Genomic DNA, 23689 nt, shown 5'->3' on the forward strand with positions numbered 1-23689 from the left:
TAGTTAAAAACATTATTTCAAGTCCATCACGTCTCTATCTACGGAAGCTTTTACATATTTGTGAACTGAAACGTCACTTTTTTTATTTGAAGAGTCCATTAAATTGTACAACCTCCCCAAGGACATGGGGACATGTAGTAAATGTATAGTTTAATTGCATTATGTGGAGATTAATTCTGGCTCATTAACTTTCATCCAGGTTAGCGCAAGAGGTCAGCAAGTTGGGGGAAAGGGAGGAAAAAAATGTGCTTGAAAAAAAGAGGGGGAAGAAAGAGCACTGCATAGCTATCCCTTATTAAGACACGCCACTAGCAGTAGTGTGTGTGTGTGTGTGTGCGTATGAGAAAGAGATTGAGAGAGTGTATGTATATGTGTGTGCGTGCGTCTGAGAAAGGGAGAGCATGACACAGAGAGAGAGAGAGAGAGAGAGAGAGAGAGAGAGAGAGAGAGAGAGAGAGAGAGAGAGAGAGAGAGAGAGAGAGAGAGAGAGAGAGAGAGAGAGAGAGAGGATACAGAGAGGAGGAAACCCTTGGGCATTCAGCTTTTCCTTTCTTAACAGTAGTGTTTACTGATCCAGATCTATTCCAAAAATCTTGCCTGGTGTCAGTTTGGATGTCAGATAAGATATCATGAACACAGCCACTACGCTCCAGATGACAACTTCACTTAGGTGTCATGTAAAACTTTTGGCATTCTTGGTTCCATTCTGGCCACGGGCCCAGGACCCCGCTCCTCCAGACCTTTTCTTAATTTATTTGATTGCTTTTTTCATCGCTAACGCACATACACAAGGCGGGGCCAGCGGTAATACCAGCCGCCGTCCTGGTAATTAATACAAAAAGATTTCAGCTCTCGTCTCGGATTTCTGTGTTATTGCTAAATCGGTCGCCTCTCCCCCACATGCCTTTTCACATCTCCTTCACGGAGTGTAAAATAATCCCCAAATTTCCATCAGCGTCGCCGGGGTTACTGCTCTCTGTGGCACATTGGTATGAAAGGGGATCTGGCGGATCGAAAGGGCATGAAAAATTTAAGAGAAATGGATCAGGTATTTGTATTTGAGAGGAAATTCCTGCCTGTTTTGTCACATATCATCTGATCAATTCAGCATGTTTGTACATTCGTGTTTGACGACTGAGTGAGCTAGATAAGATAACATAGATGAGATAGTACTTTATTAATGGGCACTAGATTTATCTGAGTTTATCAAGCAGCCCGTTGACTTTCACCTACTTCTCAATTCAGAAGGACCTCCATACTAAAAATATAATATCTGTAATTCTGTTGGCTCAGTTGGTAGATCCAAGATCCTGGTTGGTTTCCTGCTGGGATCACCAATATAAAAACGTATAAACTAACTACTGTAAGTCGCTTTGGACAAAAGTGTCTGCTAAATACATGATCATATCATTATCTACTTATACAGACATGTACCAAATTTGTTGTCCTAAGATACACCTTGACATTAGTGTGTGGTTTAGTCATGGGAGTGTTTACTGTACTCTACATCCATGGGCTTCTACTGTAGCAGGGTCATGACGTCTAGCATGGTTAGCCAGGCCGCCTCAGGTCATATCATATAGCGCTAATGATAGGACCGTCTTCACATCTGCGAAGAAAGGGACAAGACATTCCACTGGTTCCAGGAATAGTAGTATATGGGTCAAAAAGTTTCAATGACAAAATGTTCAGCTGGGGACCGCTTTTAACCCCAAGTTAAAGGACAGCTTTGACCCCCAAGTGGTGAGTCTGCTAAACAGCTAATTATATTATGGTTGCACTGCACTGTATCTTAAATATTTGATGTCTTGTATGCGTATTTATTGATGTTAATTTCTTGTTGTAATGCATCTTTTTCATTTACTACTATTATTGTGAGGTAAGCAATATTCTGGGTAGGCATTTCATTGCATTTCCATGGCCGCCTGAGAGCCGTTCCATCAATCAGAGCTTTTAAAATGGGGCTTAAAACACATTTCTTCAGATTGTCTTTCTCATAGTCCTAATACGTAAACTTATTTTTAGCACTTACCCTACTATTGCTATTCCCAGCCTTGATTCTAAAAGTGATCTTTTATTATCATTTTTATTTTATTATTATTATGATGACAAATACATTTAACCTTACACTTGCACAATCCTAACTTTTTCGGGGGAGAAACCAATCCTATTTTCAGACTTCATGTACTTTAAAAAACCCTCTAAATCAAAAAAGTATGATTGTCATGAATGATCTATACTATTAATTTGTAATTGTATTATTAATACTAAGGTAGTACTTCTATTATCATTGTTTCGCAGTGGTTGTAGTATATATACGGAACAAAAATATAAATGCAACATGCAATAATTTCAAAGATTTTACAGAGTTACAGTTCATATAAGGAAATCAGGCAATTGAAATACATTCATTAGGCCCTAATCTATGGATTTGACATGACTGGGAATACAGATATGCATCTGTTGGTCACAGATACCTTAAAAAAAAGTAGGGGTGTGAAGCAGTAAACCAGTCAGTATCTGGTGTGACCACCATTTGCCTCATGCAGCGTGACACATCTCCTTCACATAGAGTTGATCAGGCTGTTGATTGTGGCCTGTGGAATGTTGTCACACTCCTCTTCAATGGCTGTGCGAAGTTGCTGGATATTGGCAGGAACTGGAACACGCTGTCATATACGTTGATCCAGAGCAGAGCGTTGATCCAGAGCATGCTCAATGGGTGACATGTCTGGTGAGTATGCAGGCCATGGAAGAAGTGGGACATTGTCAGCGTCCAAGATTTGTGTATAGATCCGTGCGACATAGGGCTGTGCATTATCATGCTGAAACATGAGGTTATGGCGGCGGATGAATGGCATGACAATGGGCCTCAGGATCTCATCACGGTAACTCTGTGCATTCAAATTGCCATCGATAAAATGCAATTGTGTTCATTGTCCGTAGCTTATGCCTGCCCATACCAGAAACCCACCGCTATCTTGTCTCATCGCTCCAACTCCCCAAAGGCCTCGGGAGAGGCGGAGGTCGAGTCATACGCCCAAAGTCAGCCTGCAGGCACCCGGCCCGCCACAAGGAGTCACTAGAGCGTGATGAGCCAAGTAAAGCACCCCCCGGCCAAACCCTCCCCTAACCCGGACGACACTGGGCCAATTGTGCTCCACACTATGGGACTCCCGGTCACGGGCGGATGTGACAAAGCCTGGGATCGAAACCGGGTCCGTAGTGACGCCTCAAGCACTGCATGATCATGCTGAGTAATCAGCTTCTTGATACGCCACATGTCAGGTGGATAGATTATCTTGGCAAAGGAGAAATGCTCACTAACAGGGATGTAAAAAAAAATGTGCACAACATTTGGGAGAAATAAACTTAGTTGTTTAGCTTTCTGTAACTTTGTAGCAAGTACGGTCTGCATGTGTAGGCGCATATTGCGTCATGATTTCAAGGTGTCCCGATATATTTTCCAACTGTCACGTTATCTGGTTTTAATGTCCATTCTAGAATGCCCTTCTAGCCAAACAGAAACAAGTACTCAACAATGCTGTGGTATAACTCACGATAATCCCTGAGTTCTCTTGCCTTATTGCTTAAGTAGTTAGCAGATAGCAGTAGTGGTAGTAAGCGTTGCAGTGTTAGCACTAGTAGGTTTATAATGTAAGTTATTGTTGTTGGTTTTTTATAGAAGTTGTTATTCTTAAAATTAGCCGAGTCACAATATTCCGCTCTCAGACCACGTGACGGGCTATCAATGGCAGGCCAATAATTGGACTTGAACTGAAAGGATTACGCCTGGAACCGACAGCAGATAACCTTTGTGAAACACCATGTAAATGAGTTTTATTCTCCAGCCTTATCTCGCACCCTCTTAATGATGTCATGCGAATGCCTGTGAGGGAGACCAGGGCTTACAGGTTAAGGTGAGATTGGCCCTTGCTGCTACTGTGCTTTCTCTCTTTTTTTCCACTCCCTCTCTTCTTTCCTCTCCCCCTCTCTCACTGTGGTGTCATTGGAGAGTATTAAAAGAAGTGGGTGTAATCTCTGCACTTCATGCCTGGCAAATTGCAACACGTGACACAGACCCAGGACCTTGTCTGTGTTTGAGGCAATATAGGACCACATTTCCCTCCTCCCCTGATGTGACAACAAATGGGCATTATATCACCTTTTTGCTGACCAAACACGGATATCAGCGTGCCACCATGTCTTCTGAGGGTCAAAGATAGAGTAAAGTGAGGTGTTGGAGATGATAAGGCTTCAGCTTGCTGTTGAGACTATATACGGCCTATAATCTCACTTTAAATACACCTAGGGTTTTAGAGCAGGACATTTCCAATGCTAATCGTTCGGTCAATCATTGTCTTTCAAAATCACCTGAACTCTAGAGTTCTTTGTGTTGAGCTGATGTCCCAAGTCCTTACATGGAATGATGGTATTGGCACCTCTGGCCTGAGGAAAAATCGCTTTCATGAGCTTTAATGTGACAACTTAGACAATGTTGACTGTTATAAAAAAAAAAAAGTTTGATTTTACTGAGCTCTCGTCTGGGTGAAGTGACAGTGCATTGTAGGTTTGTTGAATTGAGCATTTTGTTTAAGTGGAATCAAATGTCTGGGATGACTGAGAAACTAATGAGTTGCAGAATGATTCCTCAAATTCTTGCAAGTTAACATGCTTGCTATTTTGAAATAAATAAATAGAAAATAAATAGAATAGAATGTTTTGAAAATGATCCATAACCTTTGACACAGAACATAGCAGTGCAATTGGAAGTCATGGTCAGTTGTGTTTGATTCGATGAGCATCTTTGTCATTGCCTTCATCGTTTTTATTCAGTTGTTTTCACTGAATAGCTTATGAGGGGCCTAATAATGCAACATCTAAATGATCTCGGAAAAGTATTCTGGGGTTTTGCACTGATAGGAAATCCACACGGTGCCTCGATGTGAGGAGTTAAATGTTTTGAAGGTCGCAGTTTCTCTCATTGATCTTGCAATGTTTGTTAATTACATTGTCACTGATGTTGTGAGAGATAATTAAGCCACTATGTTTATATGCATAATTATGCGCGCTCCGCATCAGCCTTTGAAAGACAGCGGCGAGAGGGGGGGAAAATGTTTTAATTGTGAGCGCCACAGAAACATGGCAATATAGATGGCCTAGTTACAATCAACAAAGAGCAATGCAAAAAAAACACAAAAAACCAAAGACAAGAGTTGCTACTAATGCAGGATGCTCTCTCCACAGTCTTCAAACAGTTTGCCTTTGTTGTGAGATGTAAAGTAGCAGGGACCCAACGGAGGGAAAGGTGTAAGCTTGTTTCACAACACAAACACACATTTACAGACAGTTTTTTATTTTTTACAAGCACCAAATAAACACAAAATGACTAATTAAAACCACAAAGCCCCTGCATTTGCCGGAAAAAAATATTTTTCTGAGAAGCCCTTGGCCCCACTTCTCTGACAGGCCACAGCCACTGCTGCTCCACCGGTGTAAACAAAAAAGGAAAGAATAATAATACGAAAAAAACCTTCTGCAGCATATGTACATGACACTGAAACACGAGATGAAAGACCAAAAAAATGTCTGTGAAAAGTGAGGTGAGCAAGCAGAAAACAGACCTAAACAAAACCTGTTTTGTACCACACGACAACAACACGACTCCAACTGTGTCTTGTTCTGTCACTTATTTTGTGGTTATCTGTGAAACTAATCTTTTCTCTGTCTCTGTCTTTTTTTTCTCTCTTTTTTTTTTACTGCTCTGTGTTTTGAATTCTACTGTAGTTATATAGCCCAGTCTCTCAGATAGCAATGTGTCTCCTTCTGGTTTCCAAGTTCAAGTCTGTAAACGGTGCATTCTCTGGAGATTGTTTGTGCAGTTAACACATTGCTGTTGCCACATCAAGACCACACCGTTAAGGTATATGCCACCTTAACTATTTGATTGTCCCTCAGTGCTACCAGAGGAACATCATGTAAAAAGAGACAGATCATTTAATAGGATGTTGCTGTAAGCCACTAATGCACAGCAAATCAATTGATGAATAAATTAATTAAAGCAAATACACTTACAGAATATCTGCTTTCATCAAATGTTAAGTTCATGAACAATAATGTACCCTCAACTGTGATTCAATGGAGATTGCAAGAAATAGGTTCTTATTCTATTTCAGACTTTATTTGACAACCGATTATCTGGATTCAAGTGCTAAGAGCTAATCGTTCCTCAGCAACGATGGAGACCTATTCTCCTTCAAGGCAGACTAGGCTACCACTGTATGTAATAGTGGGATTGGGCAGTGACTAAGTTTAGTGAGCTTAGGGAAAAATCTAAAACTGGGTGTAATATGAAGCTTATCCTTGGACTGCCAAACTCTTTTGGCCTACAGAGTGAACAGGCAGTGTAAGCCTACTCCAAATACTGGATGAATTTCTTGTTTCACTTACTGTAACCACACACACACACACACACACACACAAACACAGGTTCCTGTTTTCCCAATAGCCTGTTAGTCAGTTCCATCTGTCTGTGGAGTATTACCGTCACTGGCTATTCATGGCATGCACCTCTGTCCCTCGGTCGCGTCGTTGCCATTGTTATCAAAGTTCTACAGACGCCGCAGCCATATTGATGCCCGACTGATGACTAATGCCCAGTCTTTCTGAAAGAGATCTAATTTACACTCTAGTGGCTTGAAAATAAGATTACATTGCTAAAGTAGACAAGTAATTAGTAGGAAGCAATTTTTCCATCATTATGATGTCGTCAGCAATGTTGTCATTAGCTAGCAAAGTTTGTCAAAAATAGCTACCAATGTTAACGTTAGCTAGTTAAAATTCAGTGCTGTTCTTTCAATATTATCTAGCTAGCTTAAGTTATACTGTTTCTATAGTCAATCTGGCAACATCACAATGATGACAAAAGGTTTTCCTACTTAGTCATTTTGAAATATCAACATGTTTCCAAGCCTCTGTAAAGCACTTTTGATGAAATATTCATCAGCGCTATTTGACAATGCATTGGGTAGAACACTCAGTTAGGCATCAGTCCTAAAACGAATGTTCAAAACAATATTGTGATGAAAAGTGCAACCCATGAAATCTCATTGTAACCTCACAGTCTCTCTTTCCAGGGACAGGTTTAGGACAGGTCCTGGATGTGGCTATGTCCCCCACCTACTATGTATTGGCTCCTTAACACTTTAGTGAAAGGAATGGAAGGTTTGAAGGGCAGTTAAAGCGAGAACAGAATTCATCGAGAGGCGTGACGAGAAAAGAACAGAACAACGAGAAAAGAAAGAGGGCCTTGTACCTGGAGAGGAGAAAGATGTTTGGCGACTCGGGGGCTCACTTATCAACGGCATGTAGACGTCCTTTTGAGGCCCGTCTTCCGAGTCCTTGTCGTCGTGGTAACTGCCGTCCCGGGAGTCGAACATGGGTTCGGGCTCATCAAGCGCGTTGTCCTCCTCGTCACTGCAGCCCTTGGGCTGTACCATGTACACACCCTCGGGGGGTCCGTCCTCGCCATTGTTGGGCTTGAGTCCCTGCGGTTGCTGCTGTTCCTCCCCACAGTCCAGGGCAGAGGGTGGTGGTTCATCCCCATACTCCCCGTTGACCCACTTTTCAATGGCCTTGCGCCGTTTCTGGTCCTCTTCGAGGCTCTGGCCGAGACTCAGGCCCTCGGGGAAGTTGGTCTCGAATCGCTCGCCGCTGTCGTCATAATGGGAGCTCCCGCGCTCGCTGTTCTCCGCCACGCTGTGGTCTCCCTCAGCATGCTGGGAGCTGCCGTCGTACACCACCTGACGGCTCAGCTTGGCACAGATTGCGTTGAGTTTTAGGCCACCTTTCCTTTTGCCGGCCATGTTGGATTTTCCTGAGGTCTTTTCAGTGCATAAAGTCCTTTCAGCTGTTGGAGAAAAAGAAAAGAGAGAAAGGAAAATGGTTGAATGTCAATTCACATGTTTAAGAACCACCATATGTTATTATCAAACCTTCTACCATGGAATTATATTTTATGTTATTCAAATGTCATCATCATTTCCCTCAATGAACACGTTTATCAGATGAGAGCTGTAGGCCAGCTCTCTTCATCAACAAAGGGCCATCGATCAAGTGTCATTCACGTGATTATTTGAGCTTCACCATGGAAAAAACAGTCTAACAGCTTCTATAAATAGCCCCAAAGCAGTGCCTTTTTTAAAATAATAACAGCAATCACAAGACTGCAGGGACAAAGAGATAGATACATACGTACAGTGGGCATATGTTAGCCAAACCACTGACAGTCAGTTTAGTCAGAGTTTTAACGTATTAGCCGCTGCAGAAAAAAGAAGGAAAAAACTCTCTGAGAGCTGAATAGGAAAACCACATCCAGATCAGTATCGGACCCCCTAAGGTACTACAAGCAGCCAATACACAAGCTACATAATCCTTCACATGACAGCTCTGTAGAGACCCTCCTGAAATGTTATCTTCCAATCTTCCCCTTTACCTAAAGAGGCTGTGGTTCTGCCAATGAGTGGGGGGCTGCTTAGTTTTAACCCTGACAGGCAAGGGGTAGAAACAGAGTCCATGCTTTCCTTCCAGCCCTCCTAGTAGTTTTAGCAGAAGTAAGCCAGCTAGCCAGCAAACTCTAACCTCCTCTTTTGCTCTTCTCTTCTCTTTTCAAATCAAATTTTAAATGCGCCGAATACAACACCTTACTGTGAAATACTTACTTACAAGTCCTTAACCAACAATGCAGATTTTATTTTTTAAGTAAGAAAATATTTTCAAAGAAAATCTAATTAAATTAAATTAAATTAAATAAACTAAAGTTTAAAAAAAGTTACAATAAAATAACAATAATGAGGCTATATACAGGGGGTACCGGTACCAAGTCAACGTGCGGGGATACAGGTTAGTCGAGGTCATTGAGGTGATATGAACATGTAGGTAGGGGTAAAGTGACTATGCATAGATAATAATATAATAATATGATAATAATCGTTGTTGTCGTTGTGTCCTCCTCCCAGAGTGCTAAGAACCTTGGCGTGATCCTGGACAACACCCTGTCGTTCTCAACTAACATCAAGGCGGTGACCCGTTCCTGTAGGTTCATGCTCTACAACATTCGCAGAGTACGACCCTGCCTCACGCAGGAAGCGGCGCAGGTCCTAATCCAGGCACTTGTCATCTCCCGTCTGGATTACTGCAACTCGCTGTTGGCTGGGCTCCCTGCCTGTGCCATTAAACCCCTACAACTCATCCAGAACGCCGCAGCCCGTCTGGTGTTCAACTTTCCCAAGTTCTCTCACGTCACCCCGCTCCTCCGCTCTCTCCACTGGCTTCCAGTTGAAGCTCGCATCCGCTACAAGACCATGGTGCTTGCCTACGGAGCTGTGAGGGGAACGGCACCTCCGTACCTTCAGGCTCTGATCAGGCCCTACACCCAAACAAGGGCACTGCGTTCATCCACCTCTGGCCTGCTCGCCTCCCTACCTCTGAGGAAGTACAGTTCCCGCTCAGCCCAGTCAAAACTGTTCGCTGCTCTGGCACCCCAATGGTGGAACAAACTCCCTCACGACGCCAGGTCAGCGGAGTCAATCACCACCTTCCGGAGACACCTGAAACCCCACCTCTTTAAGGAATACCTAGGATAGGATAAAGTAATCCTTCTAACCCCCCCCCCTTAAAAGAGTTAGATGCACTATTGTAAAGTGGTTGTTCCACTGGATATCATAAGGTGAATGCACCAATTTGTAAGTCGCTCTGGATAAGAGCGTCTGCTAAATGACTTAAATGTAAATGTAAATGTAAATAATAAACAGCTATTAGCAGCAGTGTAAAATAGTGGGTCAATGCAAATAGTCCGGGTAGCCATTTGATTAACTGTTATGCAGTCTTATGGCTTGGAGGTAAAAGCTGTTAAGGAGCCTTCAGACTTGGTTCTCCGGTCCCGCTTGCCGTGTGGTAGCAGAGAGAGCATTCTATGACTTGGGTAGCTGGAGTCTTTTACAAATTTTAGGACCTTTCTCTGACACCGCCTGGTGTAGAGGTCCTGTTATAGTGGTCCTCTCCTCTGCTCTCAGTAGGCTGCACTGCTGCTGCCTGTGGCTTTGTGTTGTTGGCTGTAATTTTTTTCATTCTGCAGGTGAATTCATAGACAACATGACAACAAGTATGTTGAAAATACTCTCGTCCACTCAAATATACAGTGCATTCGGAAAGTATTCAGACCCCTTGACTTTTTCCACATTTTGTTATGTTACAGCCTTATTCTAAAATTGATTAAATTTATGTTTTTCCTCATCAATCTACACACAATAACCCATAATGACAAAGAAAAACAGGTTTTTAAAAATGTTTAGATTTTTTTTTACATAAGTATTCAGACCCTTTGCTCTGAGACTCGAAATTCAGCTCAGGTGCATCAAGTTTCCAATAATCATCCTTGAGATGTTTCTACAACTTGATTGGAGTCCACCTGTGCTAAATTAAATTTATTGGACATGATTTGGAAAGACACACTCCTGTCTATTTAAGGTGCCACAGTTGACAGTGCATCTCAGAGCAAAAACCAAGCCATGAGGTCGAAGCAATTGTCCGTAGAGCTCAGAGACAGGATTGTGTCGAGGCACAGATCTGGGGAAGGGTACCAAAAAATGTCTGCAGCATTGAAGGTCCCCAAGAACACAGTGGCAGAAGTTTGGAACCACCAAGACTCTTCCTAGAGCTGGCCGCCCGGCCAAACTGAGCAATCGGGGCAGAAGGGCCTTGGTAAGGGAGGTGACCAATAACCCGATGGTCACTCTGACAGAGCTACAGAGTTCCTCTGTGGAGATGGGAGAAACTTCCAGAAGGACAACATTCTCTGCAGCACTCTACCAATAAGGCCTTTATGGTAGAGTGGCCAGACGGAAGCCATTCCTCAGTAAAGGGCACATGACAGCCCGCTTGGAGTTTGCCAAAAGGCACCTAAAGGACTCAGACCATGAGAAACAACATCTCTGGAGAGACCTGAAAATAGCTGTGCAGCGACGCTTCCCATCCTATCTGACAGAGCTTGAGAGGACCTGCAGAGAAGAATAGGAGAAACTCCCCAAATACAGGCGTGCCAAGCTTGTAGCGTCATACCCATGAAGACTCGAAGCTGTAATCTCTGCCAAAGGTGCTTCAACAAAGTAAAGGGTCTGAATACTTATGGAATTTTATATTTTAGTTTCTTTTTAATACATTTGCAAAAATTTCTATAAACCCGTTTTTGCTTTGTCATTTTGGGATATTGTGTGTAGATTCATGAGGGGAAAAAAACTATTTAATCAATTTTAAAATAAGGCTGTAATGTACATTTTTTGGGGGAAAAAGGGGTCTGAATGATTTCCGAATGCACTGTACGTTTACCAAAATTGTTTGTTATTGTTTCCGTGGTGAAAATACACGTTGTAAACTGAGAGATACAGTATAATCTCTATTTCTCTAAAGAAGCTCCACTGAACAATAACAGTGACAGAGTGACTGTCCGGGGTAGGAGTGGGTGACATTATTTCACCCAGGCAATCTTTAAAACATGTCCTCGGCTAAAGCAAGTGCAGCTGCCTCCAGCATTCCATATTAAGAGCTGCCTTTTTAGGGCAGAAACTGCACACTGTTACCTTTCACTTGATGAAAAGAGCCACCAAAGTTCACCTTGAGCAGATGTTCCAGGCAAAAAAATCAAGTCCAGATCTTTATCATGTTGTAAATAACTTATATCATGGGCAACGTTTAGACGTTAGTGAATAATATGCTGTCCATCATCTTAATCACTTTTGGATTTTTTTCCTGCCATTTTAAAAAGACCACCAGGGCTAGTTTGGTGCCCAACTCTTCAAAGTTGTCAATGTTTCAATTGACATAAACAAGGAGGAGAAGGCCAAATCTTCTGCAGTGTCATCCACTTTAAGTTGTATTTTTTGTACCAAATACTGAAGCTGTATTTCTCTTTACTCAAAAGTCTGTCACTATCATTATCAATACATTGTACTTTACTGGGAATGCTATTTTTGTTGAGGAAAAAATAAGATATTACTATGGGAGAGGAAACAAAGAAAAAATGGTATATTTACATTTACGTTTTAGTCATTTAGCAGACGCTCTTATCCAGAGCGACTTCCAATTAGTTCATTCATCTTAAGATAGCTAGGTGAGACAACCACATATCACAGTCGTAGGAAGTACATTTTCCCTCAATAAAGTATTTATCAGCAAAGTCAGAGCTAGTATAGGCTTCTTCATTTAATCTCGGCCATAAAGCGAAGATCAAGCACAATTATGCGTGAGCCATTGCTGGCATTATGTAAATCACAGACAGCGCTTAAAATCATTTTTTCATTTTTTTCCATTAGAAGATACATTGTGGCTACCTCCCAAATGGCACCAGTTTCCTGGTCAAAAGTAGTGCACTATATAGGGAATAGGGAGCCATTTGGAACACAACCCTAGTGTGAGTGAGTTTACAGATATTACCTCGCCAGTATACAATACACCCAGTGCTGCCCACCACACATGCTTTCTCAGTTACTTTATTTACATTGTGGACTTCCTCATTTGAAACAATGACTTGTGGAATTATGTGCAGTCTCGAGCTCGCCGTATATCAGTGGCGCATTACTGTACAATTTTGTGTTAGACAATTGCGGGCCGGGGTGAAAAGGTCACATTTTTAGAGGACAGCAATTTTGAAAAAATCAGCTGGAAAAACTATTAGGAAGTGGAAGACATAAATGTTCGGGTATTTTTTCAGAAACACCCCCTGAAGGAAGATTGAGGTCATTTGGGCGTTGCAGTGGAGGTCATTTTTCTGTTTACTGTGCTCAGTATTTCATGCTTTAACTACCGATTTCCTTTGCATCGCAATCTCCTGCTCCTTGTAGGAAATGACCCCTGCCGAGTTGTTTCTTTCCATTAGTGACTATTTATGTACATTTTCCCCCAACAATATAGAGCTCGACTCCTGGGGTAAACTGCTACTGATTGAGAAGCACAATAGGCTTCACACTAAATCTTCTGAACGTTTTAATTACTAGATATGGTATAAAAAACTACGCGGTTAATACAATACATATGGAAACCTTTATTACAAGACCCAAATATCAACGAGAAGAGATTGGGAATCCAACTGGAAATTAAGAGTCTTTGTGGATTGGAGTGGCCTGGGGACTTTACAGTACAACTTGCTGTTTTCAGTGTAGAGAACGCTTGTCCACACGCAACAGCTTTTGCCACTGCTTACAACAGGGATTGCTATGGTTACACTGGCCTCACGTCGTTTGTGTGCATGACAGCATACAATGAGATAAAATCAGTGGGGACCTACATGAAAGAACAACTTTTTCCTTTGGGGCCAACTCCCCCTTCCCAGGAGTCCAGTAAGCAATCTCAGCCATTAATGAATATCAGGGAGAAAAACAAGACTGGATGCATCGCTCCTCTGTTTTAGAATAGACTGCTAATTGTCAAAGCCACACACCTCGGTCGCACAAAACACTAAGAGCTCGGGAAGACAAATAAGAGTTGAATCGGAGCACTACCAAATGAAACGTATGTTTCCTACTGTTTACTGTAACTGTGACAAGATTTTTCACTGGAAACTGTGCAGGGCTGAGACAGCGGGGCTACGCTGACTGTATAAGGCCAAAACCTGACGAAAAAGTCAAGAAACTATTTTTGAACGCATCCACTTATTTGTACTGGGACAGGGGTTCTTTTTCAAGTCAAGAAGATGTGCATCAAAGCAATTTGTAAGCCCTGTTTCTTCTCAGAACTGGATGACTACATGCAACACAGGGCTCACGTTCAAATCTACTCTCGGCACTGAGCTCTCCGAACCCCGGCGTGTCTTGTTGTGTCTTTTTGATGCCGAGCCCCTCTGTTTACGTGCCAGAATGATATCATGCCCAATCAAGTGGTGTTTCAAATCCTAATAACGCTGTTGGAAGTGCATTATTTGCATGTACGTGCAACGACTGTAAAAAAGGATGCCAGAGCGCAAGAGAGAGAGAGAGGAGACAGAGAGAGAGGAGACAGAGAGAGGGAGCGAGAGAGAGAGAAGATAGAAAGAGAGAGAGAGGATACAGAGAGAGAGAGGAGACAGAGAGAGAGAGGAGTGAGAGAGAGAGAGAGAGAGGAGACAGAGAGACAGAGACAGAGATAGGAGACAGAGAGAGAGAGGAGATAGAGAGACAGAGAGAGAGATAGAGGAGACATAGAGAGAGAGGGGAGACAGAGAGAGAGGGAGAGAGAGATCGAGAGAGAGGGAGAGAGAGATCGAGAGAGAGAGAGAGAGAGATCGAGAGAGAGAGAGAGAGAGAGAGAGAGAGAGAGAGAGAGAGAGAGAGAGAGAGAGAGAGAGAGAGAGAGAGAGAGAGGAGAGAGGAGACAGAGAAGAGACAGAGAGAGGAGACAGAGAGAAGAGACAGAGAGAGGAGACAGAGAGAGTAGACAGAGGAGACAGAGAGAGTAAGAGAGGAGACAGAGAGAGAGAAAGAGAGACAGAGATGGCAGGGTCAAGTCTCTGCCCCTTTCTGCCACACAGACAAGAGGGGTACACATTACACATGGGGAGCAGACCAAAATGTTGGCTTATTTTTTATCTATAGTACTGGAAGACATCTAACTACTATACAGCTAAAATGTTCTATAAAGGGTCAATAGGAAGTCTAGGTAAGAATATGGCTCACTCCAACGATGTATTGTATTGCAAAATAAAGGATTACATGCTGCCTTTTACATTTGTATGGAGGATATACTTAAGAACCCGTCTGAGAAGAGTAGATATGACCTGTAAAACTGGAGCTTATCTCCTTAGGTATAATCAAACATTGGCACAGGAGTTTTGGTAGGTTCCTGCTGGGTTCCAACATCTTGACTGACACAGGGACAAAACCTTGGTAATATTTGAACTTAATTAATCCAAAACTGGCCTGGGAAAAGACTGAACAGCTCGGGATTATTTTTCAATATGTAACCCAGTTTTTTAGCTCCTGGGAAAAAAAGACCAGTTATAACTTTGCAAACCTCAGGCAGATTAATCGACAAGGCCCGAACTCCCGGTGTGTGGCTGAGTGAGCCTTTTGTGTCTCTGTTTCTCCAGGGTGGTGTGGGGAGGGGGTCTGAATGCATTGTGCGATACACACACACACAGTCACAAACACACACGCACCTTAACACAAAAACAATTCTCTGGTTTTTATTTTTGCTAATTTACAGCTTTCAGTAAGAGAGCGTTCCCCCCCGCTCTCTCTCTCTCTCTCTCTCTCTCCTTTCGCACGGCCGAAGGTGAGCTGCCGCAGCCCAGGGAAGCCAGGCAGAAAGAAGCCACTGATGGACAAACACGCCACAGCACCCAGACCTGGCCCCTGCATCTGGCCCCTCTTTAATTTTTATTACACAAGAATAACAATAAGCAGGTCTGCGACCTCCGCCGCGAGATTTTGCCACAGTTTCCCCAACAGTGCAGTGCTGCCGAAGCTCCAAATTTCCATTTTCTGCATGCATATTTAATTGAGTTTTGTCCCAGTGGTGCGGAAATGATTTGTTTTTTGCTCTCTGTTCACTTGACTCCTCTTCGGAGTCACTAACCCTGATTAAGACGTTCCCGTTAATTTCCCAGCGCACACCTTTTTTTTGTGCATTAATGGTTCTGATCGTCTAATTAAAACTTCTCGGCTCGCCTGCTGATCACCGCTCGTTGTGCCTCTGACCTGAAGTTTTAATTGCCGCATCAGAAGCGATAATAATAATTTCGGAGGTTCTGATGATTAAAAACAATGCCATTGCCAACTATTCAAGAGAGCGGGAGAGAGAGAGGGAGAGAGGGGGGACAGGAGAGAGAGAAGTTTATGTAGGAGGGGATATAGGTGGATGAAGGGGATGTACTGTACCAGAGGGGTTGAGGGGGTGAGGCGGGGATGGGGGATCACAGGGTGATTGCTCTGGGGGAAGAGGAAGAGAGGGGGGAGGGCAGATGGAATTTTCCCAGCATTCTTCTCCTCTGGGGTCCTGGCGTAGAAGAAACAGGTTGGTTGGGCTGAGCCTTCCCCACCACCTGATATCTGCCACTCACTTATTCAGGCAGTCACTCAGCTAGCCAAGAACGTTACTCACTAGGCAGGTTTGCCAGGCTGTGTTAGAGGGAGTGAGAGAAAATAAAAGATAAAAGGACGCAAAAGAGATGACTTGTATGCACTACTGTCCTCAGCTCATTTTCATAATCCAACAATAGTTAGCCCAGCACAAAACACACTTTTGTTCCAAGAGGCAGATACATGGAACAACTCCATGAGATTTGTCTCCCTTGTCAAACAAAGCTATGTGTAAACGGAAAACACAAGGTCTGTGCCTCCCAATGGCCTTTCAGGCAGCACTCACTTAGCAAAAAATTACGCAAAACATTGCGATGACCTTAAAAAGGAAAGGTCGTGCACCAGGAAAACTGCCATGAGCACTAATGTGTCACATTGTCACATTCTGTTCTTTTTTAACCACTGGATTCAAATAGATTTTTTTCTTGTTTAGATTCCACTGCAGAATCAATCTTTTACTTCAAAGATACACGACAGGTCAATACAATAACCACCCAGAGTTTACTAAATGCTATTTTAGAGCAAAATGAACAAAGCACAAGCACATACAGTCTCACACACACACACATGCACTCACACATACACACACAGGACAAAGCTCTCCCTCCCGCCCTGTCTCTCGGTCTTCCTCTCTCTCTTTCTCTTTCTGTCGGTACCGCTCTCTCACAAATCTATTTTATTATTAATCAGTTGGTTGCACATCTGCTTGCTTGCTGTCTTTTTTCTATCAATAAAGCACTTATTGCTTTTAGTCTAGGATGTGACCTTGCATGTTGCGTGATGTCTTTTAGGGACTGACCTTGAGGGACCCGTTTGGACTTCACAGCAGCACTACCCCTGGGCTGTTATCACACTGCAGCCCCCCAGCCATGCACCCAATACTCACCCTGTATCGCCAGCCTGCCGCAAACATAAACAAAGACACATACACACGTATGCACGCAGACAGAAACGCACACACACAGAAGCACACACACAGAAGCGCACACACACAGAAGCACACACACAGAAGCACACACACACACACACACACACACACACACACACACACACACACACACACACACACACACACACACACACACACACACACACACACACACACACACACACACACACACACACACACACACACGACACACACACACACGACACACCCTCTCGGGATACAGGACAAGGGATACGGAAAACAATGTATATCTTGAGTGCAAACGGAAGGGGAAAGACGTTGAACTTGGGTGCAATCAGGCAGTAACGTTGCATTTTTGGGAGGACAAATATGCCCTCTGGCTCGATCACAAACGGTAATTACAGACATTTTCTAGAACAAAAAACAGACGAGCCAAACGGTTTATCAGACAAAGAAAATAACGTGGGAGACGTGAGACATTCTGACAGGCAAGAAGAACCAAAACAGCTAACTTTTTATTCAGTTTGCCGCAGAGGGTGATTCCTCAGCTAGTTGCGTAGCAGACTGACATCTACAGTACCTTTCTAAAATTGCACTTAACATTTGTCCTAGCAGCCGGCACTGTAGTTTCAAATAAAGACCATTTCTCTGTATTCCAGGTAGCTAGACCACAAATCGGGAGTCTCTAAATAAAAACCAACAACCGAATAAGAAGTCAAAATTAGCGTGGGCGAGGCGACGACTCTGGCTCTCCCTCATGGCGGCAGTGTGTGACGGTCGGCACCACGGCGAGCCGCACTGGGGCAGTGTGGGTGATATGCTGGAAGAAGGGCGCTCGAGCTCGGTGCGCCACTTGAGGGCCCTTGAGCTAATATCTGTACAGATTAACTGCTTGAGTTGTATTTTAGTCACGGGGATCTTTTTTTGCTTTTGTTGCAAAGGCTTGTGGGAAGGGAGAGGGTGAGGGGGAGTGTGTGTGTGTGTGTGTGTGTGTGTGTGTGTGTGTGTGTGTGTGTGTGTGTGTGTGTGTGTGTGTGTGTGTGTGTGTGTGTGTGTGTGTGTGTGTGTGTGTGTGTGTGTGTGTGTGTGTGTGTGTGTGTGCGGAAGCGTGGGGGTTAGTGCAGGCTCTTCTCCACGGCGAGGGCACACGGCTGGAGAGGTCGGGAGAGAGGGAGGCCCCCCAGACAGACTGGTGTCTGTCACTCCAAGTCATTATCTTTGGGGATATATTTAATTTACCGGGTTCCGGCACCACACTGCTGAGTAAGTCAGTCTCATCCCCCTCCCCACCGCTACCACTGCCATCAGGAGGGCCTGTCCTCTAGGGGAAACCCAGCGCAAGCCGCTCCATTAGTTATCAATTAAGAGTGCGGAAATCTCCACTGCGGGTGCACGGACATACGCACGCGCTCACACAAACATACACGCACGCACACAGCACACGCAGATGAGGCCTGGACACCTTCACTCTCTTTCTCTCACACACCCATTGGACAGGAAGTCGGAGAGGAGAGGGCCTTGACGTGTGTGTGTGTGTGTCCGGGTGGCGCTTTGCTTTTGTCCATGAGGTTAACCTTGATATGAGGCCCTGTCAGGCCAGATAATGTCAATCAATGACAAGGCCTCCAAGATAACCCCCTAATGTGAAACCTAAAAAGCAGGCCTGTTTAGATGTTCAGACATGCCCCCTCTCACACCAGCCATATGAATAACATTACATTGAAATGAGTTGTGGCATTTCTTTAACAAGACTCTCAAGACATTTTGACAGCCTATAAGGCACTTTGCAGCTAAAAAAAAATGAATAAAGGCCCACACCGACTGAGCACATGACAAAGCTCCTTCGTTGCATATGGCAGCATTTTAATGGCCAGTACCAACTCAGTGTGAGTGTGGGGGGAGGAGAGAAATGGGAGGTGGTCTTTCTCAAGGAAACGTTACAGCTCCCGGGACAGCTTAATTGATTTCCAAGGTTACTTTTCAAATTTGTTTTTCAGATACAAGGGGCCTCGTTTATGTGTGTGTGTGTGTGTGTGTTCGAGAGAGAGCAAGTCAATGTTTTTCAAGCAATTTCCTCAAATTCGGCCTACTTCGGATTGTTCACATCAGATTTCCTGCCGATCTCCTTGAGACGAGAGACTGTGAGAGAGGGAGGAGGTGACATTAACCAAAAAGCGTACATTTCCAGATAGGATGCCTGCGCTGACAACATTGATCCCTGGCCACCATTAAAGCATTTGCTCTGCTTGACAGATTTTTCCTCTTTTGGATTTTAAGTGCGGCGGAATGAATCACAGGTGCCCCCTAAATGTCATCTAGCACAGGTAGCTAGCTAAATATACGATAAGACCTTTACTGTAGCTTTACTGTAGCCTCTATCTGAAAGGCGAAAGCCGTGTAAAAAGAAAGCCTGCGAAAGGTATTTATCATTTACGCTTTCAGTAAAAAAAAAAGTAAAGATTTTTCCCTTCGCATACAGTGCAGTCAAAGATATTTAGGTAAAGAAAAATAGCCTTCTTTGTAAGATCATGAGTATGATATTTGGTTGAAGGTAATGGATATTCCTGTCATTTAAGCTTGCACGGCCTAAGTCTCTTTTCTGGGCCTCACTAAGGAAACACAAAAGTCTAAGCCGGTAGACCAAACACTGGTGGAAAGTCTCATGGTGGAAATTCCCAATTTGGGGCCTGGGGTGTGGATGCAGAGAGCATATTAAAGAGAGACGGGTCCCCCCGGTGAACTCTGCAGTATGTTGACTCTTATTTACCTCTGACAGCATGGGGCTGAGGTGAGTGTAGTCACAGCTAGGGTTTGTCAGTTGTTAGAAAGACAACGGGGTTCGATAGTATGTGTACTTGCAGTGGACATGAGGATGGTGGTTGTGTGTGTGTGTATGTGCGTTTCAGTCGGCATAGAGAGAGAGAGAAGAGAGAGAGAGAGAAGAGAGAAAGAAAGAGAGAGAGAGAGAGAGAGAGAGAGAGAGAGAGAGAGAGAGAGAGAGAGAGAGAGAGAGAGAGAGAGAGAGAGAGAGAGAGAGAGAGAGAGAGAGAGAGAGAGAGTCTGAGGTGGCTGCAGGCCCTTGGACAGCATGGTACTCTCCAATCACACTGCTCCTCTGACTACTGGCTGCAGGTCACATCACAGGCTCTGACACACACACTCTCAAATATGTACAGTGACACTTCTACACACATGAAACGTATACACAGTTCAGCTCAAATGGGAAGAGTAAAAAAATTCAACAACAAAAAATGCTGTATAGTTAAACACAGGTTAAAACTAAACTAGAGGTGGAAGTAAAGGAAGAACTAAATGTTTCTATTTCACCTAAAACAGAAAAGTCATGTCTTTGAGAGTTTTGTTGAAAGAACAATGTGTCTTGGTTGGATTTGAAAGTTGCATTGAAACAAAAAGTGACTGTGAAACCATGAGGCGGGTGTAAAGCTGCTTTACAGAGAAAAAGAGCCTTCTATTTTGGTCCAAGAAACAAAATAGGCTACAAAAGGAAGTGTTGCTAGCTGACTCAAACAAATAATATGCTTTTGATAAAAACCACAACAACTCCTTTTGCATTCTACACCAAAACCCACCTGGTTTCCTGAATTTTCTCAACATCATCTGCTTCTTTCACCAGAAACAACTGACAAAATGTCAAGCATCAAACACATAGGTCTTGAGAAAGGATCGTGTTGCTGGTTATAACGTAATGTTGAATAAATAATTATAGATACAAAACATTTAAAACACCTCAAAACTGAACATTGAAGCTTGCATGTTTGAATGCTATACAGCTGCCCGTTTTACATTTCTGCAGCATTAATATTCCTCTTATTATTATTTTAAAGTGAAAACGGATACTCCGTTGAAGTGCAAATCTGATGAATTACGGTAGCAGATTGCTGTTATTAATTATTAAAGCCTATTTTATAAATATTCAGGTCTGTCATGCATCTAATAATGAACGCTTTAGAGAAGGTTACTTCCCGTGCGCATCCTAACGTGTCAGAAATATCACTTTTAATCACACTCATGTCAGTTGGCAGCGTACAGGTCGGAACTCTGTTAAAAAAGAACCGAATTGCAGCCTAGGCCCTCCACTGTGCTCATCCACAGCTTTACGTTACTGTTGCTTCACGCCATTCAGTACCGTAGGTACTGTAGTCGCTCTACCCTGTCTAAAGTGGTGTCGAACTAGTACTTCTAACTTCCTGCAGGATTCTCACCGGCGTCTGTAATTTGAATGGCGAATAATGCATCAACGCCCGCTCTACCTTCTGGACACACCTAGTCCCAGTGCTAGGGGAGCCATATGGTGCCTTGATGCATATTCATAACCTTTCTCAGTGTGTCGGGATGCAGCCAGGCTTTAACAAGTGCCTCGCAAACTTCAAATAGAAGACGAAAAGAAAGAGAAGAAAGAAAAAGCCAACGAAGTTGGCCCGTGCTCCCTTTTCTTCTTTCTTCCCCCCTCTCTGGAAGAGAGGAAGATGAGTATGGGTGCTGATAGCTGATCCCAGCACAGTTGCGTTGTGTGGAAGGAGGGCGAGGACGTACTGGAGCGCTTGGAAAGTGTCTTACAGTGGCAGGGAGAGGCGGGGGTGACAGCCGGGTGGGTAAACTGTGTTGTCAGGTGGGCTTGACAGTCTTACCAGCAGGGTAAATATCAGAGGCACCCTATCTCCACACACACACACACACACACACACACACACACACACACACACACACACACACACACACACACACACACACACACACACACACACACACACACACACACACACACACACACACACACACACACACACACACACACACAGAGAGAGAGAGAGAAACACGCTCTGCACGCTCTAAGATTAACACTGTCAGAGCTGCAATACTACCCCATTATTATCTGTGCACAGGGCCCTCTCTGTAAGCTTGCCTCACTGTCCTCTCCCCTGCTCCTCCATGGAGGTAGCAATTACTAAAGCTAACATCTCTGGTGCTCTCCTCTTTTCCTCCTGCACCCCCTCCTCCATTCTTTTCCTCCTTCTTGTGCGATACGCACTCGAGTGCCGTGCCAGTCAGTTTACCAGCCAGTGACACAGTTGACGGTGTGCCAGCGATTAAGTGGCATTTCATCAAATTAGTTTGGTACCCAGCTGATGTGTAATAAAGGTACAGTAGGATCCCACAGGTCCACAGACATCAATCCCCGGGGTCTCCGTCAAACTGTGGAGCCGGTAAGCATGGCCCGGATTTACCTCACCGCACTGCCTAGGAGCCATTCGCTCAATGCTCCAAAACACAGGCATATCAACTACGGGTCATATTAAATATTATATAATGAACATTTTGATTTGAAACTATTTCAACATTATAGATTATTTCTTAAGTGTTGATATCTAGGCCTATACTTGAATTTATTATTTTCCAAATGTTGTCAAAGTGCAACTGACTCTGTGTGTACCCGGTTAATGTAATCGGTTGAGATGAGAGGAGTGCTGCCTTCTTGGATGGCATTTTCATTACTAACAATGTTAATTTTTTTTCTCCCCTGTTGGAACCCGCGTCTTTATCAAAGGTGATAGCTTGCTTGGGCGCATTTTCTCAAACGTCTTCTTCCCCGAGCGCATATCCCAAGCCGCTCTCCAGCGAGTGTCAGTCATAAGAAAGGAGGAAAGATTTGATGGTGAGATCAAAAAGAGAAGGACAGTGCAGAGGAGAGGAGGAGAGTGAGACAGAAAGGGAACTACCTCCCCGTGCCACTGAGGAGGGGAATTTCTCCAAGCAAGCCCCTGTTTTCAAATGCAAATACAACAAAACACGAGGAGCCGCCACGAGACATCAAAATGTGCGATGTTGACTTTAAAGAGGCCTTCAGATGCATGAGGAGTTGTCAGTGTCAGCTCTTGCCAACCGGTGGGACTAACGGCTGAGAACAGAAGGTACAGGCAGAGAAGATCATAACCAATTCAGCAGCTCGGCAAAAAACAATGTCTCTTCCAACCTGTCGATCAGCACGAGATCAGTAAACATTTCCACTGTACTCTGACTTTCTCCGCTCATATGATTTAAACTGATTATCAGGAAGACTGTCAGGAAGACAGGCCTAAATAGCAACTGGCAGCTAAGCATATGTTTCTCAACTGTCTCCCTCACTCCATGGACTGGTGCCTTCAACAGGTGCCTAGAAAGCAAGGATCTCAACTCAACTTTGCTTCATACAAAGAGATCTTCATTGAGAGATATCAAAGATTTTCCTCAGCCTTTTTTAGGTCTGAGCTGGGTCACGACATGTAAAGACGACGTCCATATTTCTCCTGTGTTGTCACGTTCATTCCTGGAGCATTAGGTTCACTCTAAATAGCCTCGAGGAGATTGCATTGGCTCTTGTTCAAATGTGCATTTTCTCCGAAAAACCTGGTCCACAAGTTGGGCCAAAGATATCAGAGCAGCAGCAGAAGGCCGACTGTTGAGACTATAGTAGTCAGAGAGAATCTGCACCTTACTAGTCAGCTGAGAGAGAGAGAGGGAGAGGGAGAGGGAGAGGGAGAGAGAGAGAGAGAGAGAGAGAGAGAGAGAGAGAGAGAGAGAGAGAGAGAAATAGAAAGACAGAAAAATACAAACAAGCTCCGCTCTGCTATTTGAGTTTAGTTAGCCAGAGAGTTAGCGAGATGAGTTATGGTTA

The 23689-nt window shown here is 43.8% G+C and overlaps 1 protein-coding gene across 7 annotated transcripts in view; it reads right to left on the minus strand.

Annotated features, from left to right (window-relative positions):
• Positions 1-23689, minus strand: part of casz1 (castor zinc finger 1) — a 257144-nt gene that overhangs the window by 31577 nt on the left and 201878 nt on the right. For all 7 annotated transcript variants that reach the window (XM_071371977.1, XM_071371975.1, XM_071371980.1 and 4 more), the window contains one exon: positions 7316-7909. In XM_071371977.1, coding sequence (XP_071228078.1) covers positions 7316-7865 — 550 coding nt within the window. In that variant the 5' untranslated portion in view covers positions 7866-7909. The remainder of the gene's footprint in view (positions 1-7315; positions 7910-23689) is intronic.

This window comes from Salvelinus alpinus, chromosome 28, assembly GCF_045679555.1.
Source record: "Salvelinus alpinus chromosome 28, SLU_Salpinus.1, whole genome shotgun sequence".
Lineage (NCBI taxonomy): Eukaryota > Metazoa > Chordata > Actinopteri > Salmoniformes > Salmonidae > Salvelinus > Salvelinus alpinus.